This window comes from Aspergillus puulaauensis, chromosome 6 (assembly GCF_016861865.1).
Source record: "Aspergillus puulaauensis MK2 DNA, chromosome 6, nearly complete sequence".
Taxonomy (NCBI): Eukaryota; Fungi; Ascomycota; class Eurotiomycetes; order Eurotiales; family Aspergillaceae; genus Aspergillus; species Aspergillus puulaauensis.
The window spans coordinates 733,087-753,534 of NC_054862.1; the positions used below are offsets into that span (position 1 = coordinate 733,087).

General features: G+C 51.4%; 9 protein-coding genes across 9 annotated transcripts; 6 read left to right on the forward strand and 3 right to left on the reverse strand.

The window, feature by feature from the left end:
- Positions 1 to 244: 244 nt before the first annotated feature.
- APUU_60316S (aldehyde dehydrogenase family protein) lies at positions 245 to 1,893 on the forward strand (the record flags this gene model as incomplete). The annotated part of the gene is made up of 4 exons (XM_041693542.1): positions 245 to 598; positions 651 to 1,105; positions 1,151 to 1,211; positions 1,264 to 1,893. The coding sequence occupies 4 exons, from the start codon at positions 245 to 247 to the stop codon at positions 1,891 to 1,893; spliced, it is 1,500 nt and encodes a 499-aa protein (XP_041559462.1).
- Positions 1,894 to 2,480: 587 nt separating this feature from the next.
- On the reverse strand, positions 2,481 to 2,976 carry APUU_60317A (GFA family protein; the record flags this gene model as incomplete). Its single annotated transcript, XM_041693543.1, has 2 exons — positions 2,481 to 2,828; positions 2,905 to 2,976. The coding sequence occupies 2 exons, from the start codon at positions 2,974 to 2,976 to the stop codon at positions 2,481 to 2,483; spliced, it is 420 nt and encodes a 139-aa protein (XP_041559463.1).
- Positions 2,977 to 5,200: 2,224 nt separating this feature from the next.
- On the forward strand, positions 5,201 to 6,736 carry APUU_60318S (uncharacterized protein; the record flags this gene model as incomplete). The annotated part of the gene is made up of 3 exons (XM_041693544.1): positions 5,201 to 5,338; positions 5,386 to 5,649; positions 5,708 to 6,736. 3 exons carry the CDS (start codon positions 5,201 to 5,203, stop codon positions 6,734 to 6,736), a joined length of 1,431 nt encoding a protein of 476 aa, XP_041559464.1.
- Positions 6,737 to 8,880: 2,144 nt separating this feature from the next.
- Positions 8,881 to 10,921, forward strand: APUU_60319S (putative zinc knuckle transcription factor (CnjB); the record flags this gene model as incomplete). The annotated part of the gene is made up of 12 exons (XM_041693545.1): positions 8,881 to 9,001; positions 9,106 to 9,178; positions 9,227 to 9,307; positions 9,352 to 9,482; positions 9,530 to 9,660; positions 9,707 to 9,805; positions 9,854 to 10,061; positions 10,108 to 10,255; positions 10,302 to 10,378; positions 10,425 to 10,562; positions 10,622 to 10,693; positions 10,749 to 10,921. 12 exons carry the CDS (start codon positions 8,881 to 8,883, stop codon positions 10,919 to 10,921), a joined length of 1,452 nt encoding a protein of 483 aa, XP_041559465.1.
- Positions 10,922 to 11,162: 241 nt separating this feature from the next.
- Positions 11,163 to 11,860, reverse strand: APUU_60320A (response regulator; the record flags this gene model as incomplete). Its single annotated transcript, XM_041693548.1, has 3 exons — positions 11,163 to 11,528; positions 11,612 to 11,759; positions 11,835 to 11,860. 3 exons carry the CDS (start codon positions 11,858 to 11,860, stop codon positions 11,163 to 11,165), a joined length of 540 nt encoding a protein of 179 aa, XP_041559466.1.
- A 1,907-nt stretch (positions 11,861 to 13,767) lies between these two features.
- OLE1_1 (acyl-CoA desaturase) lies at positions 13,768 to 15,142 on the forward strand (the record flags this gene model as incomplete). The annotated part of the gene is made up of 2 exons (XM_041693549.1): positions 13,768 to 13,984; positions 14,067 to 15,142. 2 exons carry the CDS (start codon positions 13,768 to 13,770, stop codon positions 15,140 to 15,142), a joined length of 1,293 nt encoding a protein of 430 aa, XP_041559467.1.
- Positions 15,143 to 15,373: 231 nt separating this feature from the next.
- Positions 15,374 to 16,654, reverse strand: APUU_60322A (uncharacterized protein; the record flags this gene model as incomplete). The annotated part of the gene is made up of 5 exons (XM_041693550.1): positions 15,374 to 15,776; positions 15,839 to 16,221; positions 16,274 to 16,344; positions 16,400 to 16,436; positions 16,490 to 16,654. 5 exons carry the CDS (start codon positions 16,652 to 16,654, stop codon positions 15,374 to 15,376), a joined length of 1,059 nt encoding a protein of 352 aa, XP_041559468.1.
- A 705-nt stretch (positions 16,655 to 17,359) lies between these two features.
- Positions 17,360 to 19,276, forward strand: APUU_60323S (GMC family oxidoreductase; the record flags this gene model as incomplete). The annotated part of the gene is made up of 2 exons (XM_041693551.1): positions 17,360 to 17,605; positions 17,660 to 19,276. 2 exons carry the CDS (start codon positions 17,360 to 17,362, stop codon positions 19,274 to 19,276), a joined length of 1,863 nt encoding a protein of 620 aa, XP_041559469.1.
- A 429-nt stretch (positions 19,277 to 19,705) lies between these two features.
- On the forward strand, positions 19,706 to 20,416 carry NIT2_2 (carbon-nitrogen hydrolase; the record flags this gene model as incomplete). Its single annotated transcript, XM_041693552.1, has 2 exons — positions 19,706 to 19,878; positions 19,951 to 20,416. 2 exons carry the CDS (start codon positions 19,706 to 19,708, stop codon positions 20,414 to 20,416), a joined length of 639 nt encoding a protein of 212 aa, XP_041559470.1.
- Between the last annotated feature and the right edge of the window lie 32 nt (positions 20,417 to 20,448).

The window sequence follows — 20,448 nt, forward strand, 5'->3', positions numbered from 1 at the left end:
ATTCATCCTCTCCCAGACTCCGACTGCAGCCAACTGACCGTCTGGGTGCATTATCTCCGTTGATGACCCGCCAATTTAACTGCCTTGGTCGTAGTCCACTCTGTCTACTGCTGGATGCGTTCTAGCCGGCTGTTATGTGGGCCTCGGCCTCAGCTTCAGGTTCCCCGCCCACCGTCTTGTCGCGTCTTGTTTTGTCAGTTGTCTGCTGTCTCTGCTGTGAATGACGGGCCGGCTATAAAGCGGGATGTCCCCCCACCATGCTGCTCTCTTCCAGTTTTCACACTTCCACTCTGCTGAACCTCGCAAAATGGCTTTCAACGTCTTCGAGAACTTCCAGAATACCATCAACGGTAAACTGTCCACCACCGCCGAGAAGCGCCATGGCATCAACCCTGCTACAGCGGAGCCCAACCCTGACGTCCCCGTCTCCACCCAGGAGGACGTGAACAACGCCGTCGTCGCCGCCGACGAGGCCTTCAAGTCCTGGGCCGACGTCCCCTTCGCCGAGCGCCAGAAGGCTGTCCTCGCCTATGCCGACGAGGTCGAGAAGCATGCTGCTGACTTTGCGAAGCTCCTTATCCAGGAGCAGGGCAAGCCGGTATAACCACAAACCACCTATAATGCCCAAGGCAATCCAGCTAACGTATTAGTTGCACGTCGCAACCCTCGAAACCGGCTTGTCGGTGCAGTTGCTCCGCCAAACCGCCAACATCGCCGCCGAGATCAAAGACGAGGTCGTCGAGGACAGCGCCGAGCGCAAGATCCTCGTCCGCCACACCCCCATTGGTGTCGCTGTCGGCATCGTCCCCTGGAACTTCCCCGTCAGTCTTACCGTGCAGAAGCTGGCGCCTGCTGTGCTCACCGGTAACACCGTCATCATCAAGCCGTCGCCCTTCACCCCGTACACGGGTCTGAAGCTCGTTGAGCTGGCGCAGAACTTCTTCCCGCCTGGTGTTGTTCAGGCGCTGAGTGGTGATGATAACCTTGGTCCTTGGCTCACGGCGCATCCTCTCGTTGAGAAGATCAGTTTCACTGGTTCTTCGGCGACGGGGAAGAAGGTTATGGAGAGTGCTAGCAAGACCCTGAAGCGGGTTACTCTTGAGCTGTAAGTACCCATGACTTTCTGGGATAGTGAGACTGACAATCGCAGTGGAGGCAAAGACGCAGCCATCATCTGCAAGGACGTCGACATCGAGGCCACCGCCGCCAAGGTAACCACCCAATTATCAAGAAATGCAATACTATAATGCTAATAAGAACCAGATCGCCTCGTTCGGCTTCCTCAACTCCGGCCAAATCTGCGTCGCCATCAAGCGCGTGTACGTCCACGAATCCATCTACGACAAATTCCGCGACGCCGCAATCGCCTTCACCAAAACCCTCCAAGTCGGCGAGGGAAACCAAGAAGGCGTCTTCATGGGCCCGATCCAAAACTCCATGCAGTACGAGAAAGTCAAGGGCTTCCTCGCCGATCTCACCCCGGAACAAATCGCCCTCTCCAACGGCGCAGACAAACCCTTCGACTCCTCCAAGCCGGGCTACTTCATCAAACCGACCATCATCGATCGACCTGCTGATAACTCCCGGATCGCAACAGAGGAACCCTTCGGGCCCATCTTGCCGCTTATGACATGGAGCGATGAGAAGGATGTGATTACGCGCGCCAACAAGACGCGGATGGGTCTCGGTGCGTCGGTATGGTCGAATGACGAGAAGGAGGCGGCGCGCATCGCAAATAAGCTACAGGCCGGTAGTGTCTGGGTGAACACGCATTTGGAGATGGATCCGCGCGCGCCGTTTGGTGGACACAAGGAGAGTGGACTTGGTTCTGAGCTGGGTGTCGCTGGCTTGAAGGCATACACCAATGTGCAGACTCTGCATTTTAAGAAATAGGTTACGGTACCAGTTTTAGTTGTCTAGCAATCTTACCTATCCAGTTTGACTATGAATTGGCTTTCAGTTTCTAGTCACTAGTAGTGGAAGAATCGCTGGAACTATAACTCATACAAAGTATGCCATACTGAAGGAGCGGCTTGTCGAGCATCGTACCTGCCTAGTCAGTACTACCACGAGTATCGCACAGGAGGAAGGTGCAATGGTCGCTCCTTCCTCAAAATGACAAAACTTATATTGGAAGGCACGATGAACCTGCCGAAGTAGGAAACCACGATACGATCGTGCCTGCCAATTGAGCACAGTTTATATTGTCTGGAAAAGGAAGGTACAACCGTTGCTCTGCTCCTTCCTTACGGGACTAACATCATTTGGAAGGGACGATGGACTCGTGCCTGCCTTGTAGACACCATTGAGGGGGTTGTTATGCCTCTGAATTTTGATAATGGTAATTTATGAAGAAAAATATCTCACTTTTCCCCAAGTCCTATAACGAGGTAGGAACTTTCCCCATGACTAGAACAGTTAACGTGCACCTCTGGGTTTCAAACCTAGAATACGAAATATAGCAGGATATAGTTCCAGCTTTAGAACTGACTTTTCTGGGCCACACCATCAATCGCCTGCAACCAAGGGACCCTCTCCGTAACCCACAACTCGACATCAACCCCCTTCGCCAGCTGCGCCGCTGCATCGGACACCGTCCCCGCCTGAACTAGCTTCATGCCCTTGAAGAGATCCCCATTAGCTTCCTTCCAGAGAGTACTCCCGCACTCGGGACAGAAGAAGACGGTCAGTTTCATCCCGGTCTCGTGCACAGCTTCGAATGTCTTGGGCTCGCCCTTTGTCGCGGTGAAGTTTGAGTCTGGGATGCCGAAGTTCACTGTGTTTGTCCCGCCGGAGATCTTGCGGCAGGTTTGGCAGTGGCAGATTGCCTGGAATAGTTAGGATGGATAATGGATAATGCATAGGTAATGGATAATGGTACTTGGGCGGGTAGTTTGAGCATACCTTGACGGCTGGATCTCCGGTGTATGAATAGGCGCAGGCACCGCATAGACAGTTTCCTGTGGTAGTAGACATTTTGGCTGGTTATGACTGTTAGAATGGCCGTTGTGGTTCTTGCGATGAGGAGATGGACGAGTAGTTATACTAGATGACTGGACCAACAACTGGCTCTGGATCAGCTCACTTGTCTAAAACTGGTGAACCAAGATTGAATGTGGTGGGCCGGCCCATTATCAACCAATAACATAGCGCATTCAAGATGAACTAATTGTATACGGACTAGCCTGGAATTAGCAATAAACTCATTGGTCTCGACAGCGAGAGAAAGCATCATGATCCGGCTCTCAAAATAGAGTATCACTGGTTCTGTTAATGTCAATTAGCGTTCACTTGACTTTATACAAAGCATGGTTCGCACATGGTGCTTTCTCGGCTAGATTTGCCAAACACTGTGGTCTAAAGTCCGGTTTTCCAATGGAACGCTCATCCAAAGGCCTACAGTGCCTCTTTAAGCACGAGGTAGCTGAGATTTAACATTTTAGGTTAGCTTATAAGGTTATTACTGAGCTAGTCTGTGATGCCATGTGTTTTGGACTCTTTGCATTAATGCTAAGGATTTCGGGGGTTGGACACGCAGAAATATATTGAACAATGTATCTGTCAAAAGAATCACGCGTTTATAGTACTTTCCTTTTACCTAATTGATTGAAGTGCAGACCGGTATGATGCACCTCGCCTTCTGCAGAAATCACACCGGATGGATAATACAGAAGCCGGACCAGGGGGAGTATGCCACCTGACATTGATCCAGAATCCATTACGAGATGACAAGGATTATACGTAGTTACTGGAAAACAGGCCAGGCCAGCTCGAAAATCCCCGAGTAGGAAACTGATACATGGGGTCCGAGCCCAGCGCCAACTCACCAACTCACGCCTGACTCTCCCACCCCGGGGGCCGTCGCCGCGGGCGCGGGCGTGGGCATGGACCGACCGGAATTCAGCCGTTAGCAGTATCAGCATGGATATCAGGCCGAGTGCGATCAGACCGTTTTACCCAGGAGTGGGTATTTTGCCCTGGATTATTGCGATGTATCAGTGGGCTTTACGCCACCTGCTGCCCCAATTTGACGGCTGCAGGTCCCGGAGAAGCGGTCACGGTGGATGCATCACTGCAGGAGGGAGGATTTGGGGGCCGGGCCTCGATGAGGGTGATCAGACTCCGGGCGAACGAGGCTCCTGCATTAGTTCGTTGCAGGTTTGATGGTCTGGAGTTGCGGCTTGCGAGGCTGAGATGTACTCTGATGAAGGTACAACGTATTAGCTTGTACGGCGCCATGGAAGGCGTATCAGTATGACATGGTATTACTGATTAGTTGTTTTAGCTGGTATTTTCATTGCCGGTCTGGATCTCTTTGCTATTTTAACCATACGGAACGCCTTCCTTGGCTCCTCGATGAGAGAAGAGTCATCGACACGAGTGGCTTGCTGCTGATTGGGCGGGCTGCTTTGATCTGTCATTTTCTTGATAGCAAAGTCGCCGCGGGTTGTTGCATTGACTGTCCACGACCACGGTGTCTTGCGCCGTTCTGACCCATCGTTCGTTGACAGACACGAACTCAGGACGTTGTAAGCACGTTGTTTCTGCTGCACGAGGAGTTGAACGCACCGGAATGTGTAAGTCAGGCCAACATATGTCGGTACGGGCCGTCAGATATCGGCATCGGACTCGCATCACGGTGATCTGGACTGCCCCTTTAATTGGTACTTTCGACAAAAGTTTCTTGAATTTCCACCTGTAAGCAGAAACCGCATCCAGCTGAACAGGCTGCCTAGTTAATTTCCGCCCTTGCATCAAACGGTAATGCACAGCCGTTCGATTCGGATTCGAGGCCGGAGACTTGAAACATCGTTACCAGAGTGGCTGGACCGGCTGATCGACTTGGTATTAAGGGGAATTATTCTATTCGTTGACACAGTCGATACAGCGCTCTCGCTTAAATGCGGATATCCACCGAGTTCTTTGTTCTTTGCGGCGATCATCACGACTTGGATCGCAATCCTGGTAGTCTGTTTGCTCGAATCCATCATGCCCTCTCGGTCGGACCTTCGCTCTCTCCCTCGTCACCTCCCTCGGGCAGTTGTGTTCAGGAGTCACGGCTGCACACCCCTGCAGGCAGACTCTGCAGATGAATCCAACGGGAAAGGAAAAAGCAAGGAAAGGGGCTGAAATCAAGGACGCAAAGACATGAGAGAAACCTCCCGGTTCTTTGCAAATCTCCTGCCTTCGACAAACTGCCATGTCCGACGAGTCTATAAAAAGCCCTCACCAGGTGCCTCCCACCGAGAGGGCTGGTCGGTGGACAGATGAAGAGAGGTACCGACTTTCATACTTGCGGAATCTCCATAGTCACCTCAGTTGGATCGAGTTCCACAAGGTACGCTGATAGCCTTGATGCTTAGGTGATTCCTTCCAGTTGACAAGTCCGAGTTGAACTTCTTCCCGAACCGGTCCCAAATTGCTCTCTACAACGAGCATCACAGAATGGAGAAGGTCAACGCCAAACGACGGGTCCAGCTGCCTAAAGATAGAAGCAATGCTTCTCCGTTACTCAAGCCTAAACGACCGCTGGTGCACGACCCGAGCACCTCGCTGGCCCGCCCAGACAAACAGGTTCGGATTACAATCGACGACGACGAAAGCAATGACGATGATGGAGATATCCAGGGGGATGGCCAGACAAAGAGAGTGAGTATCATGTTCTCAGACTTCTTGCTAGTCGAGTATTCACATTCCCAAGCTTCAGTCTTCGCATAACCGACAGGAGCAGTCACGCCTACCGGACTGTCCACGGAAAGCATCCTTGGGGTCATCGGGACAGGCCCTAGGACCGGCTCGACAGAAGATGTTGTATTCGCCACCTAGTCGGCCTGCTCCAAAGGCGTCTGAAAGCCCACCCAAAAAGTCTCTTGCTTGCTCGCCTTCTGCTTCAAAGCCTCAGCCAGCGAAAGCCCCATCTCCCATTACAAATTCAGCTACCGTGTCTCCTATTACGCAAAGCCAGCCTCAAAACCGGGGAATCTCAGTTGCAAATAATCAGCCTGGGCAGCCTGCTCTACCTCAAACATTACCCCATGGCGAGAGCTCTGGCACTGCCGGTTGCGAAGTCTCAGACGCTATCAACTTGTCGTTGGCCCCTCGGCCGGCTATACAAAGTGGAACAACGGAATCCGCTGCAGTAACATCCACAGCAGCTACGGCTACAATACCGGCCAACACCAACACTTCTACTACTATCAAACAGAACAAACCCCCACCAACAGGCCAAACCAACAAACCAATACCCGCTACAGAAGAACAGCTCATAAGCACACCATACAAAGCCTCAAACGCAGCCCAGTGTATGATAAGCCAGTCCCAGTCCCAGTGGTTAACCCAAACTACGCAGTTCGTGGAACGAGAGAATAGAGCACGAGCGGAAGCAGAATGCCGCCTGGCCTTCCATATAGCTGTGACTACAAGGGGGGTTGAGAATAAGCTAGATCAACTGCGGGAAAAGATTGATGCTCAGGGCAAGGTTCTTGAATCCCAAACTAAGGTACTTGATTCCCAAGCCAGGGTTATTGATTCCCAGACCAAAGAAATACAGTCATTACAGGCTGAAAAAGGGGACGCTGCCTTGAGGAAAGAAATCGATGATCTAAAAAACTCCGGAAGTGAGCAGCTTGCTGCCCTCGCTAAGCAGATTGAGGGATTGAAAGAAGATACCCAGAAGATCATGAAGTTTCAAGGAAACCTCCATAGAGCTATCAATGACCCCGCAGTGGTGACATGATCAGAATTGCTGATATGAGCCGGACGGGACAGCTTGTGCGCTAAAGGTTTGGAATGAAGTATATAATGCACCAACCGATTAGGTAAAGTAATGAAGCTGGAGGTAATGAAAGTAACTAGTACCGTAGCTTGCTAATCTTGGCTGTGATGGTGAGAGACTAGAGCGGTTTTGCGAATGGTGATACCGCCAGTTAATTATACTAGTAAAAGTACTACTTACCTACTAGTTAGTAGCAGAGACTCTGTTTTACAAATAATCAGTAAGTATCAATAATACAAAGACTCTAAACAGCATACCGTATCACAAATAGAGTTCACCACCCAACTTCTTTTCAAAATTACTCCTTTGATCCTCGACTTTAGTTCCGGCGTTTTGACGTTTTGGCGCGATACCGTGACCTCAACTTCCTACTAAGGCAGCATCGTGCGTACCCCATGAGGCAGTCCTCGAAGTTCCGGCTCCGGGATATATTTTTCTTTTTCCGGCACCTACCCTTGTCATTGTGGTGTCACCAATCGAATCTTGGAATCTGCTCTATCTCCAGCCCTAGTTTACACAGCGTCAAGCGCGGACGTCGCTCTGGCTCCCCCCATCCACTTATGTAAGACAGGGAGGTTGGAGTTTTGTCGAGGCCCAGGAACCCCTGCATCCTGCTCCGGGGGAAAATTATCCAAACGGAATATGATAGATGGAGGCCCTTGGCAAGCCACAGCGGTAGAACGTGATGAGCATGGGATGGTATGAGTCAAGGAGCGAGACTTCCTTCCGCGCTTGCGGGTCTCGGTGTGCTTAGCTGGCCGGGTTCTGTTCTAACTCGTCGCGTCGAGAGATGGGGTTCTGGCTTGAGGAGAGGCACTTTCTGTCCGTTCGCCTTCTCTCCGCTGGCCTCTCGGTTGGATGTTTGCTTTTGTAATGGATTTTGGCGAAGGTATGTTGTTTCATTGAGCTACGAGGGTGGAACTTTTGTCTAGGACGCACTTTTCTGATCCATCCATCCTAGGGAAGAATGAGCCTGTGCTTCTTGATGGCTCAAAGTGTTGAAAGGCTGACGGTACACACGACGAATCAAACAATCCACAAGAAAGGAGGACAGGATAAGCCCAGTTCTATGATAAACGACGCTGATAGACTGGATGAAATGCAACCTGGGCCTCTGGTGACTTCCGACCTGTCGACAATATTTGCCGATTGAACTAATTGGTCCCTAGAATTAGGCACACGGAGAAATGAAGGAGCGAACCCACCGTCTTGGAATATAAAACTGCCCGAGAGAGAAATCGGCCTACGAAGACGGATTGACGATACTCCATATGATATAAGTGTCTGATTGGAAATCAGGGTGCACGCACACTTTCGCTACAGCCGCTGGGACTTCTGATACTGAGTGAGGGCAAGCCGGAATGGCTTTTGCTGCTTTCACATTGTCCGCTAACCTGAGCAATGCATCTACTGAGAGAATGTTTTTGAAGTCAATGGCGCAGGATACATGGTGTCTCATTCGAAGATCGTACGGGGACGAGAAAAGCGTTTTAGCATCGGGGGACTGCAACTCGCTGTTAATTGTTTGACTGTATTGAGCGGTGCATTGGACTGGGTATGGTATCTGCTGGAAGCCCAGTTGTTAGCTGTTGGATTGAGGCTGGACTCCTTTGATGACTTTCGACAGTGGATTCAATATCGAAAATTCCACTTCGACGAAGGACAGCTCTAGTCAAGCAGTAAGCGAGCGAACAACTGCCAGAGGAATAACAGAACAGAAGAAAAGATCCTTGGTGTTCTTGATGAGTCAATTAGAAAGAGAAGGAAACACAAAAACAAACGCGTTGTTGAGACGTGGCGAGTGAATTACTCGTGGTCGAAATCTGCGCACCTCCGTTTGTTTACCTCCTCTCCTCGCCTCACTCTTCTCCCACAATCTCTTCTTTCCTCTGTTTCATCGCTTTTATTAATCCTTTCCCTTCGAGCAGTCTCATAGGTACAGCTCTTCAATAAAAACAACCAGGCAAGTGCTTTATTCCTTCACCTTCTGGTGGGGAGCTACTCATTTTTCGTCTCATCAACACAAAGCATCCGCCATCCAGCAATCCTTCACTTTACTGACGATACTGTTTCAATCAGCCAGTGACAACACTCGAGCGATCTGAATGGGTTGGAGCGCTGACGACAGCTGGGGAGGAGGTGCCGATACCTCTGGGGGCCGCGATTGGAATAGTGGTGGTGATACTGGTGGTGCTGGTGGCGACTGGGGTACTGGTGATGCCTCTGGTATGTACCTCATCACATCACAAGCCCTGCTTCATAGTAGATGCCGTGCTAGTCCATCTCAGGCTCCGATGCCAGACTGACCAGCTAACCGTCCTATCTTCCAGGCTTTAACAATGACGAGAACCAGAGCCCCGGAGACTTTGGCGGTGACCAAGATCGTGACACCAAGTGCCGCAAGTAGGTCTAAGAATAAATATCAAGCCAACATATTGTTGACTTTCATAGCTGTGGTGGAGATGGCCACTTCGCACGCGAGTGCACTGAGCCTCGCAAGGGCATGGCCTGTTATAACTGCGGCGAGGAAGGGTATGTAAGCTCATCCAACTTTTGGTCTTTGCTAATCCGTCCAGTCACTCCAAGGTCGAGTGCACCAAGCCTCGTGTTTTCACCGGTACTTGCCGCATCTGCAATCAGCAAGGCCACCCCGCCGCTGAATGTCCCGAGCGTCCTCCCGATATTTGCAAGAACTGCCAGCAGGAAGGTCAGTTGCATTCATCTTTCTACCCAAGCACGGCTAATCGGTAACAGGCCACAAGACCTTGGAATGCAAGGAGAACCGCAAGTTTGACCTGAACAGCATTGCTGATCAGCTCCCCGAGGTGGCATGGGCGGGACTCAAGAAGGCGAGTGATGAGAGAGACCTGGAAGACTTCCGTGAGGTATGTTTCGATTTGTTTCAATAGCTTCCAAGCTGACACGGAGTAGAACTTCAAGGTTTACTGCAAGGCTGCCCCGAACGCTACCTTTGTCGACATCGAGAAGAAGATGCGCGAACAGTCGTTCAACATTTACCTCATCGCCCTAGTAAGCGAACTTATTTCATATTGGAATGACTGCTAACATGATTTATAGGAGAAAGAGCAGACCGATTGCATCAGCCTCATTGACCTTCAGGGAAGGCTCAACTGCACCTACGTTGTCGGCTTCTTCTACAGCGCCAAGCCCCAGCGTGCTAACCTCCGCGAGCGCTGGCCATCGTCCGTTGAGGACAACCTTGAGCGCCTCGGGGATGCTGGCTTGCCTTATGATCGTCAAATCCCCAAGTGCGCCAATTGCGGTGGTAAGTGGTCTGACAGAGTTTTATAGATGAATGCTGACACGTCTAGAAATGGGCCACACTTCCCGTGGCTGCAAGGAAGAACGCGCGATCATTGAACGTGTTGAGGTCAAGTGTGTGAACTGCAATGAGCCCGGTCATCGTGCCCGTGACTGCACCCAGCCACGTCACGACAAATACGGCTGCCGGAACTGCGGGTATGTAAACGGTTCATGTTTCCAGTGTTTCTGCTAACCCGAATAGATCTTCCGACCACAAAGCCGCCGAGTGCGACAAACCCCGTTCTGCCGAAGGAGTCGAGTGCAAGAGATGCGGAGAAAGTGAGTTTCTACAGATGTTATGCTTACCTTTACTAACCATCGACAGTGGGCCACTTTGCGAAAGATTGCCCGCAGGCACCAGCTCCTAGAACTTGCCGCAACTGTGGATCCGAGGACCATATTGCCAGAGATTGCGATCAGCCTCGCGATGTTTCGACTGTGACCTGCCGTAACTGCGACGAGGGTATGCTGACAGATCGTTTTTGTTATCTGGATGAGTGTCACTGCTAACTTCTCATCTAGTCGGACACTACAGCCGTGACTGTACTAAGAAAAAGGACTGGTCCAAGGTCAAATGCAACAATTGTGGCGAGAGTATGATTCCATCCCTCCCGTCGTTGCAAGACTGCTAACATACCATGCCTCCTAGTGGGCCACACCATCAGACGCTGCCCTCAGGCGGACTCCGGCGGAGACAACTTCAACTCGGACTTCAACCAGGACGCCGGCGACTGGGGAAACAGCAACCCCACCACCCAGGACGCTGCCCCTGTTGATGATGGCGGTGGTTGGGGTTCTGGTGGTGGCGGTGCCGGTTGGTAATCGAGCGAGCGGAGGAACAAACGCTAGGACACTGTGGTTTGGTGATGGTTTGTTTGCGTTCTGCATTGATGGAATGGGCCACCAGAACAGGAAAACTGATAAGGCATATATGACTATGTCCGAGATTTGATAGCTTAGCTCACCGAAGACTGATGTGTGCTCGTAGTAATGAATTGACTCGGCCTGAAACACCAAACCCTAACGCCAAACACCAAACCTAAACAGCAAATAAATAAAGAAATCAAAGCAGACTCGTCGGTCCATTATACTGGCGGCGTCTCGACCCAAGGCCCCACTGCGCCCTCAAACTCCGAATGGGAACCCTCCCTCCAGTCATTGGAGCCTGCAGCACCCCATGGCGCGGCACAGCCCGCCTCCCGTGCGTACTCCAATACATCAACACCCGGTGCAAATCCGCCCTACGAAACGGCTTCCAGAGAACATCATCAAATCCCTTCGCAAAGTGGAACTGTACAGTGTATTCTGTCCTCATTTGTGCCGTCAATGCGACGATGGGCGTGGACGACAGCTGCATATCTGCGATATAGGGTTGCTGTGTACGTAGGATCTCCACGACCTCGAACCCGCCCTTTACGGGCATTGAGGTCTGTGTTGAAGGCTTGGTTAGCTACCTTTGCCTGATGTTGGTACGAATAGTGTCAGTCGAAAAAGGAGAAGAAGAAACCATACATCCATAAGAATTATATCCGGCCGCGGACATGCCGGCGATGGATTGGAGAGGTAGTCTAGTGCCTCACCCCCGTTCCAGGCGACGGCTATAGTGATGCTTGGATCCAGCCATTCAAGCATTTTGCGGAAGATCTTTTGGTTTACCTTACTGGGTTGTTGTTAGTTCGGTGGCGGTGACTTTGTTGTTAAAGGTGGAGCTGTAGCCGGGGATGGATGTACTTACTTGTCTTCGGCGATGAGGATGTGCATTTTGCAGACGGCTTATTCCAAGTCCAAGTCTAAGTCCGAGTTATGTTATACTTTGCAGACTTGAGGTGAAGTACTGAGATGTTGAAGTTTTATCAGCCAAGCAGCAAGGGCGGGGCTGTGTCCGTGCAATGAGGCTGAGCCGGCTGGCATGTCGATCAGTGATGATTCAGAAATCAGAAGTCTAGACCTGCGAACTGTGGGTTTGTATTTGAATACGAAGCCACATGAGTAGTCTTATTAGCTTGTAGTGGATCAGTATTTCAGGTATAAATTGACCGCAGCCCCGATCACTGATTCCACTTGTCCCCAACGCTGTCTTGGTCAAGGACAATGCAGAAACAATTGAACATCCACAACCAACAAAACCAACTAATTCCTTTCTATTAGGGGCAAGTCCCGAGCTTTCTCTGGGCATCATGTATCCATTATTTTCTCGCCTTCAATAAGCCGAACAAGAGATATGTCCAAGTTTGTTCAGACAGGGTTGCGATAATTAATACACCTTCTAATATGTACTTATTGACCGAGTCAGATCTGCCATTCGGTGACCGATAATAAGCACTAGCTCTGATTTGCGCAATAAAGGTGATAATATAGTTATTGGGCGTAGATGTCGGTGATATGCTACTGCACAAGGCAACCAGGCCAGCACTCATCGAATCTACTGTCGCTAAAGGACAGCGGTAATCGATGTCTATTTAGACCGATGCCACCATTTCAAAATAAAGTAGCGCTTCTCTGAGGTGTAGTGGACAATGATGATAAAGCTGAAGTCCTAGCCGGTTCCTTCTAGTGGGAATGTCGACGTGAATATGGCTTCAAGTGATGGAAGTAAACCATCACGCTGTTGATGTCTTGAGGTACGGCGGACAGCTCCCAAAAGCACTAAACACGTCAAGAGTGAAGAGTAGAATTTTCACATCAATGATTGGGCTGGATAATGCAAGAAATCATCAGTCTGCCTACCCAGTCCTGCTGAACAGAGTCTCAGATTTTAACATTCTAGAAAGCTGGCCGACCCATGTTTTGATCCTAGCTACTTCGTACATCACCTTGATAGCTGATTATTGGGTCCAGCAAGGATAAACTGGTCTTTGGGACTCGCCATAAAGGAATGGATGAAGAGGGTTGAGATGTTGGGAAAACGGGATGACAGGTAGAAGGAAGAGGTCGACGTCGACCAAAACCAGGAACAGGTGCCTGAATTTGCGCCAATAAAACCTAGAAATGCCTGAAACAGTTTACCCAAGGCAAGCAGGAGCCAAGAAGAAACCAGGAGCTGCAGCGAGTCATGCTCGGCCATCCATGGATAACTATGGTGCCACCTCTGGAAATGCGTTTTCAACAATGTTTTATATTTATGAATTACTGTGACCTGATAGATGATGAAGTATATAATGGGTATTAGTGAAATGGTTAACCATAGAGAATAACTCATCCATGGGCTTAAAGGGTGCCGCCCTGATGCTGGAGTAGACCATCAAGGCTCCAGCCCAACAACAGCCGACCTATTCCCAACCACCAGTATCTTACGATCAACTTCGAATGCAGTCCAGCCGAGGCCGAATATCGATGACAGGCCACATTCAATCTTGTGAAAATGTCCAACAAGAATGGTTTGCAAATCCATAAGCCTGAGTGGCCCAACTTAGTCATCGAGCTGTGTGTCCCAGCAGCTCAACATGCGTCCCAACAAAACCACCAAGGGGTCGAATGATGCTGTGCATCCACCAGAGAAATCTCAAAGATAACACAATCGATTGTAATATGGCTTGGTTTGCTTTATATACTGGTCGATAGTCTGTCAATGTCAATTCCTTCTCTACCTTTACTCTAGTAGTGCCTGAGGCATCTATCAACCCTATACGACACCGTTGACGCCTGCCAACACCGGTAGTCTATCCACCATGTCATCAACAAAGCCCAAGGCCCCAAAACCACACATCACCGAACTCCCAGTAACATGGAAAAACTGGTACCAACACATCAACTGGCTCAACTGCACCTTCGTCCTGTTCTTCCCGCTAGCCGGATGTATCACCGCAGTCTGGACGCCGCTGCATCTCTACACTGCCCTCTTCGCTGTTGTTTACTACTTTAATGCCGGGTTAGGGATTACAGCTGGTCCGTTCCCACTTCTACTTGTTGTTGATGATGATTGGTGGTTGGTGGTTAATAGTCCGCATGACTAACGTTGTACGTCTAGGATACCACCGCCTCTGGGCCCACTGTTGCTACAAAGGCTCCCTCCCACTCCAAATCTACCTGGCTCTAGCCGGAGCAGCCGCCGGACAAGGTTCAATCCGATGGTGGTCGCGCGGCCACCGCGCACACCACCGGTACACAGACACCGAGAAGGACCCGTACTCCGTCCGCAAGGGGTTCTGGTACAGCCACATCGGATGGATCGTGCTGAAGCAGAACTACAAGAAGGTCGGGCGGTCGGATAGTTCGGATCTGGATAGCGACGGGGTCGTGATCTGGCAGCATCGGAACTATATCAAGTGTGCGCTGGGGATGGCGTTGATATTCCCGACTGTTGTTTGTGGACTGGGTTGGGGTGATTGGATGGGCGGGTTTGTGTATGCCGGGATTTTGAGGGTGTTTTTCATTCAGCAGGCGACGAATTGCGTTAATAGCCTTGCGCACTGGATCGGGGAGCAGCCGTTTGATGATCGGAATTCCCCGCGGGATCATGTCCTGACGGCCCTTGTGACGCTGGGCGAGGGGTATCATAACTTCCACCATGAGTTTCCGAGCGATTACCGCAATGCGATTGAGTGGTGGCAGTATGATCCGACCAAGTGGATGATTTGGACGTGGAAGCAGGTTGGGCTGGCGTATAACCTGAAGGAGTTCCGGGCGAATGAGATTGAGAAGGGGAGGTTGCAGCAGCTGCAGAAGAAGGTTGATGCGAAGAGAGTGACCCTGGATTGGGGCGTGCCCTTGGATCAGTTGCCGGTGTTGAGCTGGGACGAGTATGTGGCTGGGTCTGCGGAGCGGGCGCTTGTTGCGATTGGGGGGGTTGTGCATGATGTGACGGATTTTGTGAAGGAGCATCCAGGGGGGAGGACGTTTATTAAGTCTGGGATCGGAAAGGATGCGACGGCTTTTTTCAATGGGGGTGTTTATCGACATTCGAATGCGGCCCATAACTTGCTGTCGACGATGAGGGTTGGGGTGATACGAGGAGGCTGTGAGGTTGAAATCTGGAAGGCGCATCAGTTGAAGGGAGTGGACCGGGCTGGACAGCAAGTGACGAGAATAGAAAAGGTTGAATAGGCCTTCTAATGAGATACCATTATTCTACGGAGTTGTCACCATGCCACCAGTTTCTTTTCCATGTTTATCCCGCTGCTGTCCACGGAAACTAGAATAAAACTTCAACCTCCAAAGAGACCAGATCACCAGGTGGAATAGCTGGAAAGTAGATCTCATGGAGAGTGTGCAGCCAAGGCGCCCGATGCATCGTCCATGGAACACCTGGAAAGAGTACGGAATTGATAGACAACATCAGCGAACCTCAAACCCTCTCGCAACATGAATTCCGTCCGGCGGAGCTCCATGGATAGCCAAGTTTGTTTCGGATCTCTCATCGTCGCTCCATCCACCCTGAACGGCCCTCACTCGCGCGGAGGAACCACCGCTCTTGTTCAAGCGGTCCATATGGTACTTTTGTTGCTGGCCGCTGGATGGAAATTTCCCTGAACCGGTGGCTTTGCGCCTGGAAGAACCCATCCACCCATCCGGGAGGATGGCAGCAAGCACGTGTCGCAGGATGGGGAGGTTGGCTGCAACGATGGCTAGCTGCTCCTCAACGATACTCCACATCAGTGGAAGAGGTAGAGTCCATGGGGCGTCCTCAAAATCTATGCTCATTAGGCTGAAAACTCGGACCATACTAATTGCGCTAACGCTGTATTGGTAGGGCCAAAGGCTTAGCAGGCGTTCGGGATGAAGGTGGACTGGTGAGCTTACAAGAGACCGAGGCAGAATGTGATGACCAGCCCTATCTTGCGACCAGTGGCAAGCTGGAGACTCCAGATGTATGGTACGGGGAGAAGCATGACCATAAAGTCTGTAACCATATTCAGGGCTCCGGCAACGACAAAGGCCGCGTTACGGTTCCCACAGGAACCCCCGCCAGGGCGCATGGGGTTGTAGTTGAATTCCACAGGTTGGCATAGGAGGAATGACTCAAGGACGATACTGAAGCCCCACGCCCAGACAATAGTACCGGTAAGGTAGATTGCGATGCGAAAGCTTTTCACCGTCCCGAAGAGCCGGTAGTATAAAACCATCAGCGATGTTTTGACGATGGCCAACCCCACACCATATAATGACTGGAGGACAATAATCATCTGGCCTGAGATAAGTAAGTCCGACACCAGTTGAGGTGGCCGCTATACATACTTTCATCGTGTATATCAGATCCTCCGGGTCGACTTCAGTCATATGCAGCCCGACGCCACCATGCGTGACCGCTACAAGAGCAGATGTTAGCAGACCTCACTAAGGCTGAGACATTTTTATACGTACTCGTAATGACAAGAATCGTTGAGACAATGACAAACCACTAGAGAGCACAATTAGGAAGGCTGCCTTCTGTTCAGTTTGAGTGACACTCACAATGGCAGTTAACATCAGATAGTCGTCCAGCCCAAGGGACACTTTCCGAATCCTCCTAGAGACAACACGAAGAATGACTGCAGCAATGGCCAGAACGCCGAGGACAATAATGACAATGACGATGTTGCGACCATCCCGGGCTCTTAATCCGTACTTTCCACCCATGGCAAAGATGTTACCGGTGTTAGTCCAGCGGAATGAATTCTTCAAAGACCACAAAGAGCTTCCCCTGCACTCTCGACAGGGAATCAATTAATAGATGTGGACCAGATGGTTTGACCCCAAACTGGCTCCGCCTCCAAGTGCAATCGGGATTTGTCTGGGGCCGTTCATCCCGTTCTTTGGGTCTTGAGAACTCCTCTAAGCGAAGTGACGATGTGGATCATGGCATGTTGCGGTTGACATATTTGACAGGCCCGTGACACTTCCAGCAGGATTTTGGCCCGGCCCGAATTGACGCTATTTGCCGTCCATCGCGTCTAGCTCGATGCCGTCCCACCGTAAGCCATGTTGTGGCTAAAAAAGATTTACAGGTCTCTGACAAGCAGCAGGGAATTCTGGAAGCTGCTAACCGTCAGGTCTGCCGCAATTGAGAACGTTCGTTGAACAATTTGGCATCCAATGCATGCAAGAAACTCTGGCCAGGTAGGATGGACACCTAAGAAGGCCAAGTAGGCATAGTGTCCATGATCCCTGTCGACGCTTTGCTGGATCCGTCTAATGGCACAGTGGCCTGACTAGGCACAAGTCAATAATGCGGGTTGCCCTCGTTCTCCGAGCGGTCGATGGGTCCCTTGGAGGTCTTTATAAGGTAAGCCACATCCTCCGCTCATGTGGAACCCGCAAACTCCTAAACAGCCATAATCAGCAATGGCCGAAATGGACACAGACTGTGTAGCCGGAGTACACGACTCAAGCTTTGATTTCATAATCATCGGTGGCGGGACATCAGGCTTGGTGGTTGCCAATCGACTAACTGAAGACCCCAATGTGCGAGTGCTCGTTCTAGAAGCAGGGACGAACCGATTAAACGACCCGCGCATCACAATTCCTGGGCTCGCGCCGACGACCTTCGAAGACCCCGATTTCGACTGGAATTTCCGATCGACCCCCCAGGTATGTGAACCAACCCCGCCAGGCCGGACTTGGTCACTGATGATGTGAGTAAAGGAACAACTCAATGGACGACAACTGCTTGGAAATAAGGGACGGACCCTGGGCGGGTCATCAACGATTAACCTGGGGATGGTCGTATACCCATCCCGCACCGGGATGAATGGCTGGGAGGCACTAGGCAACCCAGGCTGGGGGTGGGAGGGGTTCGAGCAATACGTACGGAAGTTCCACACTGGTACTCCGCCCGCGGACTCAGTACGGTCCTTCTTCGCGGGCATGAAGTCGGAGAAAGAAGATCAGGGCGCCAGTGGGCCTGTCCAGGTGTCGTTTGGCGACCAGTATATGCCATATCATGGAGCTTGGCTGCGAGCGTTTGAGAACCTGGGCTGGCCGCAGACGGAAGATCCTATTAAGGGTGCGGGTGTTGGGCCGTTTGTGACGCCTGGAGCTATTGATCCTGCTACGCGTACCCGGAGTCATGCTGCTGCTGCTTATCTGACGGCAGAGGTTACAAAGCGTGCGAACCTACGTATTGTGACCGGTGCTCGAGTTGAGAAGATCATCTTCGACGCCTCTGATGCAGGGTCTCCGGTTACAGTCACAGCGAGAGGCATGAGGTTCACCAAAGATGGTCAGACATACACAGCGTCCGCGAGTCGAGATGTGATTCTGGCAGCCGGCACTACGCAAACTCCGCAGCTTCTCGAGCTATCTGGCATCGGGAATGCGTCGCTTCTCCGCTCGCATGGAATCCAGCCACTCGTAGATCTCTCTGGGGTTGGCGAGAATCTCCAGGACCATGGTATCGTCTCCTTTGGGTACGAGGTTGCAGATGGCATGCCGTCTGGCGATATGGCGCGGGACCCAGCAGTTGCCGCCGCGGCGATGGCTGCATACCAGAAAGACGGGTCCGGGCCACTGGGCATGGTTCCTCTTGTTTCTGCGTTCATGCCGTGCGTGAACTTCCCAGGGAACGAGCGGGAGCATTTACTGCAGAAGATCGACTCGTCGTTGGACGACCCAAAGCTTCCGGTCACGTACCGAAAGCAGTACAGCATCCTGCGAGAGATGCTCAAAGACCCGAACGAGCCCACGGCCCAGTACATCCTCGCCCCGTTCCAGCTACTCCCTCGTGCAGGCCCTGATGCAAAGGATATCTTCGGAATGAGCCACCCCGGAAACTTCATCAGCATCGTTTCACTCCTAAGTCACCCACTCTCACGAGGCTCCGTGCATCTCTCGTCTGCAGATCCAGCAGCCGCCCCAGTCATTGACTCCGCAATACTCCGCCACCCCGTTGACCTGGAGCTGCAAGCACGCCACAGCATATGGATGGAGAAAATCCCAGAAACAGAGGCGATGGCGCCGCTCCTGAAGCCCGGTGGCCAACGCCTGCATACACCTGGTAAAGTAGCGGAACTACAGAAGGCGCAGGACCTTTGCAAGGAGCTCGTCCTTTCCATGTATCATGTCAGTGGAACGTGCGCAATGATGCCGCGAGAGGATGGGGGTGTCGTAGACCCGCGACTGAAGGTATATGGGACGAGCAATGTTCGTGTTGTTGATGCGAGTTTATTTCCACTGGTCCCGAGGGGAAATATCCAGGCCACAGTGTTTGCGGTGGCGGAAAAGGCGGCGGATATCATCAAAGAGGATCTAGCGCGATCTTAGTACTACATATAAGGCCCTTAATAGAAGCTTCTAAATAAAAGGAGCAAAAACAGACCATCATAGCTCGTTAATGCATCTCGTAGCTTATCGAGAAACCCCACCATGGTCGCGTTATGTCCTAATTTTCGCCCAACTTGAGCGAGAGGTCAGTAAATATTCTTATCTTGATGTCCCCGTCCATCCCGGCGCCCTTCGTATACGGGAAGCTGCGAGAACCTCGTACCCCCAACTTTAACATGCGGAACTGCAGTTGTCATCCCGCGCCGTTGTCTGCGGGGGCGGGGCGGCTGGAGCGGCTGGAACGGGGGATGTTCCGCTGATAAGCTCTGTGCGCACTGCGGGGCATTTATATTTAAAGGATCCGACGATGCTTCACTTCTTGCGACTCGTGCTAGATTAATAGTTAATATTGACACCCTGCCAGTTAACATGTCCACATCGAAGCAAGTTCGGGTTGCCGTGACACAGGCCGAACCAGTATGGCTTGATCTCGACGCCACCGTCGACAAGACTTGCTCTCTTATCGCCGACGCTGCATCTAATGGTGCACAGCTCATTGCTTTCCCCGAGTGCTGGGTTCCGGGATATCCAGCCTGGATATGGTGAGCCGCATCGGCTTTCCTTATTATTGTTCACTTGATGGAAATCTGAACTGATAGTTCAAACCCCCGAAGGGACCGCCCAGTTGACCCACAAATGACAACAGCATACATGCGCAACTCGCTGAAGCTCGACTCCCCGCAAATGGCCAAGATTCAGGCTTCCGCCGCCGCGAACAAAGTCATCGTCGTGCTCGGCTTCTCTGAGAATATCCATGATAGTCTGTATATCTCTCAAGCGACTCTTGGCTGCGACGGGAAGATCCTCATGACCAGAAAGAAAATAAAGGCCACGCATATGGAGCGAACTATCTTTGGTGACTCTACCGGTGATTGTCTTCGCAGTGTCGCGGACACGGACGTTGGACGCGTCGGCGCTCTTTCTTGCTGGGAACACATCCAGCCGCTGTTGAAATACCACACATATGCGCAGCGCGAGCAAATTCACATTTCGGCTTGGCCGCCTCTTCATCCCCACCCTGGCGAGGGTGCTCTGTATTCCGTCTCAAAAGAAGGTTCGTATTCATTGCGTTCTCGCTGAACCTATCAGGGTCGTTAGATTAATGTAAACAG